The 4443-nt window shown below is 44.0% G+C and overlaps 1 protein-coding gene across 1 annotated transcript; it reads right to left on the bottom strand.

Moving 5' to 3' along the window:
* Window positions 1-3656: 3656 nt before the first annotated feature.
* LOC138420444 (thymosin beta-4) lies at window positions 3657-3881 on the bottom strand. The gene has a single exon (XM_069553660.1). The coding sequence runs from the start codon at window positions 3824-3826 to the stop codon at window positions 3692-3694; it is 135 nt and encodes a 44-aa protein (XP_069409761.1). The 5' UTR covers window positions 3827-3881; the 3' UTR covers window positions 3657-3691.
* Window positions 3882-4443: the final 562 nt, after the last annotated feature.

A 4443-nucleotide genomic window follows, 5' to 3' on the forward strand; every position in this document is an offset into this window, starting at 1 on the left:
ATGCTTTCTAAGGCTCACTTGACTTCCCATTCCAAGATGTCTGGCTCTAGATTAGTGATCACATCATCATGATTATCTGGGTCGTGAAGATCTTTTATGTATAGTTCTTCTGTGTATTCTTGCCACCTCTTCTTACTATCTTCTGCTTCTGTTAGGTCCATACCATTTCTGTCTTTATCGAGCCCATCTTTGCATGAAATGTTCCCTTGGTATCTCTAATTTTTTTGAAGAGATCTCTAATCTTTCCCATTCTGTTTTTTCCTCTATTTCTTTGCATTGATCACTGAAGAAGGCTTTCTTATTTCTTCTTGCTATTCTTTGGAACTCTGCATTCAGATGCTTATATCTTTCCTTTTCTCCTTTGCTTTTCACCTCTCTTTTTTTCACAGCTATTTGTAAGCCCTCCCGAGACAGCCATTTTGCTTTTTTGCATGTCTTTTTCTTGGGGATGGTCTTGATCCCTGTCTCCTGTACAATGTCACGAACCTCATTCCATAGTTCATCAGGCACTCTATCTATCAGATCTAGTCCCTTAAATCTATTTCTAACTTCCGCTGTATAATCATAAGGGATTTGATTTAGGTCATACCTGAATGGTCTAGCGGTTTTCCCTACTTTCTTCAATTTGAGTCTGAATTTGGTAATAAGGAGTTCATGATCTGAGCCACAGTCAGCTCCTGGTCTTGTTTTTGTTGACTGTATAGAGTTTCTCCATCTTTGGCTGCAAAGAACATAATCAGCTGATTTCGGTGTTGACCATCTGGTGATGTCCGTGTGTAGAGTCTTCTCTTGTGTTGTTGGAAGAGGGTGTTTGCTATGACCAGTGCATTTTCTTGGCAAAACTCTATTAGTCCTTGCCCTGCTTCATTCCGCATTCCAAGACCAAATTTGCCTGTTACTCCAGGTGTTTCTTAACTTCCTACTTTTGCATTCCAGCCCCCTATAATGAAAAGGACATCTTTTGGGGGGTGTTAGCTCTAAAAGGTCTTGTAGGTTTTCATAAAACTGTTCAACTTCATTTTCTTCAGTGTTACTGATTGGGGCATAGACTTGGATAACTGTGATATTGAATGGTACCTTGGAGATGAACAGAGATCATTCTGTCGTTTTTGAGATTGCATCCAAGTACTTTATTTTGGACTCTTTTGTTGACCATGATGGCTACTCCATTTCTTCTGAGGGATTCCAGCCTGCAGTAGTAGATATAATGGTCACCTGAGTTAAATTCACCCATTCCAGTCCATCTTAGTTCGCTGATTCCTAGAATGTCAACATTCACCCTTGCCATCTCCTGTTTGACCACTTCCAATTTGCCTTGATTCACGGACCTGACATTCCAGGTTCCTGTGCAATATTGCTCTTTACAGCATCAGATCTTGCTTCGATCACCAGTCACATCCACAGCTGGGTATTGTTTTTGCTTTGGCTCCATCTCTTCATTCTTTCTGGAGTTATTTCTCCACTGATCTCCAGTAGCATATTGGGCACCTAATGACCTGGGGAGATTCTCTTTTGGTATCCTATCATTTTGCCTTTTCATACTGTTCCTGGGGTTCTCAAGGCAAGAATACTGAAGTGGCTTGCCATTCCCTTCTCCAGTGGACCACATTCTGTCAGACCTCTCCACCATGATCCGCCCGTCTTGGGTTGCCCCGCAGGCATGACTTGGTTTCATTGAGTTAGACAAGGCTGTGGTCCTAGTGTGATTAGACTGACTAGTTTTCTGTGAGTATGGTTTCAGTGTGTCTGCCCTCTGATGCCCTCTTGCAACGCCTACCATCTTACTTGGGTTTCTCTTACCTTGGGTGTGGGGTATCTCTTCATGGCTGCTCCAGCAAAGCACAGCCACTGCTCCTTACCTTGAACGAGGGTAATACTACTAGTACTTATTAAGAAACTCTAAAGATGAGGTCCAGGAATTTCTGTCATGAAGTAGCCCTCTCAGTGATTCTAATACCTAATCAAGTTTGGGAATCTGTGCTCTGTGAGCACTTTGAAAGTTTTAAAAAGTAGAGTATAGGCACAAGGCATTGTTTCTGGATTATCGAGGCCGATATCCACTGACATTTATAATTCTCCTATCTGTATAAAAAATATCTAACACCTCAGTTTTTAATTTCTTATTCTAAATTCCAGAGATGAAGATAAAAAATCTGTAGCCCAGTCCCAGGTCCAGGTGTTGACTGAACATAACATGCACACATAACATACATACACACACGTGTGCGTGTGTGCGTGTGTGCGTGTGTGCGTGTGTGTGTGTGTGTATGCTCTCACTTTAATAAAAATATTGCATTCTTGCTTATCAGATTCTAATCAGAATATCATAATGTAATAAATAACCATGCAGGCTCTTCACTTCAGGAAGCCCACAGAACCTTCTCGAGGGGCTAGTTAATATTAGCTTTTTTTTTTTTTTTTAATAAATCCATTTAGCTTCCATATGGTATAGAGCATTTCTGAAAGGGCAATGGTACCATAGTTTTCCACCACAAAAACAACGTGCTGGCGACTTCCCTGGCGATGCGGTAGTTCAGAGTCCGCCTGCCGTTGCGGGGGACACAGGTGTGAGCCCTGGCCTGGGAGAATCCCACGCGCTGCAGAGCAGCTGAGCCCGTTCGCCTCAACTAGCGAGTCTGTGCTCTGGAGCCCGTGAGCGGCAGCTACTGCGCATCACGTCCCGGCTGCAGCCTGAACTTCTAGAGCCCGCGCTCCGCAACCCGAGAACCGCCGCAGTGAGAAGCCTGTGCACACAAGCAGGAGCAGCCCCCGCTCCCCAAGCAGAGAAAGCCCGTGTGCGGCAAGGGAGACCCAGCGCAGCCAAAACCACGCAGGTGAATTAAAGACACGCTGCGCTCTAACGCAGTGTTGGTAATGAACGTACTGCAGACGCGCTGTTTACCGAGCGCTCTCATGCACACGCAGGGTACCGTATTGGAGTCCTTTTTTCTGTAGATGATGGTGGAAACAAGGCTCAGAGAAGTCTCCCGTCATTGCACGTGTATCCACCGAGCGTCTAGCTTACTGCCCCGAGAGGCATGCGTGTCTACACATGTCCCAGAGCTCTCCAGCTAAATTAGAGTCAGTCAGACTCTTGGGGGGTTACTGGAGTTTCACAAGGGAGTTATTTCCAGCATTTCTCATGGAGTGAGTCGACAGGCACGAAGAACGGATCAACCTCTAATTGTTTGACCAACAAGAGGGAACCATGACAACTGCTGGTCTTGCTTTTGTCTTGGAATTTATAGACGAGATCCATGGTGTTTCTTTTTTTTTTTTTCAGGTTTTAAAACTTTTTATTTGCATATTAAAAAACTGTGCATTCCAATAATTAAAATCATTTGAACAACAACAACAACAACAAAGGCACTCTGATTAAACTGCAATTTACAGCCCGCAGAACACCTTGGACCAGCTTTTTACTCTAGATTTCACCGTTGTCCCACCCAGCTTCCTCCTTCACCAACACGCAAGTTCTTGTCCTTCCCTGCCAGCCACACAGGCAGATGGGAGAGGCAGGCGCGGCCTACGTTGTCAGTGGTTCTCCATTCTTTGATGTGAAAAGGGGTAGCACAGTCATTTAAACTCGATCCAGCCTCTTTGCATCTTACAAAGTTAAACAACTGAAAGAAGTAGAATAGGAAGGCAATGCTTGTGGAATGTTCAGTGCGTGCTGGCGGCGCACGCTTCATTACGACTCGCCTGCTTGCTTCTCCTGTTCAATCGTTTCTTTCGAAGGCAGTGGATTTTTCTCTTGCGTTTCCGTTTTCTTCAATTTCGACTTATCGAACTTCTCAATCTCAGCCATATCGGGTTTATCAGACATGGTTGCAGAGGGCGCGGAGCGAGCTGTGAGCGAGTGAAGTCAGGTCTGCGCTGTGGCCGCCGCCGAGAGCCCCATGGTATTTCTATGAATGTTTTCACCATAGTAAATGAATCCCCATTGTGGCTTAGTCAAGTTATTTACAAGTCTGCTATTCTAGACCATGCTGTAATAAACATCCTTATTCATACCCTTTTGGTACTGTTTTGGTATTTCTATTGGGCAAATTCCAAAGAAAAATCACTGGATCAAAGGGATGTTCACTTAAAATCATTTTGCCTCATAAAATTGCATAAAACCAGGTTGCATAAAACCAACAATGTATGAGCATGACTGTTTATACACACCCTTTCTGAGAAAGGATGTGAAGGTTCTTTTAGAGCTTTCCAATTTGACAGGTGGAAAACCACAACCAATGTTATGTTTATAACAGGACTTAACACAGAATTGCCTCTGACTCAGTGTGGCCTGAGGCCCCAAGGTATGTGATAATTCCTGAAATTCAGATTGAGGAGTTGAGCTTCCTAGTCTGGACTTATTAATATAAAGGAGCTGATGGGGACCGGCTTTGCTGTTCTTAGCTACCCACTCTCCTCTAGTGTGCAGTTCATTACTCAGTC

The sequence above is a fragment of the Ovis canadensis genome, chromosome 15 (genome assembly GCF_042477335.2).
Source record: "Ovis canadensis isolate MfBH-ARS-UI-01 breed Bighorn chromosome 15, ARS-UI_OviCan_v2, whole genome shotgun sequence".
NCBI classification, from domain to species: Eukaryota; Metazoa; Chordata; class Mammalia; order Artiodactyla; family Bovidae; genus Ovis; species Ovis canadensis.

What these genes read in the sequence shown, in the direction of transcription:
- LOC138420444 (XM_069553660.1), bottom strand. Translation starts at nt 3,826, where the DNA reads ATGTCTGATAAACCCGATATGGCTGAGATTGAGAAGTTCGATAAGTCG.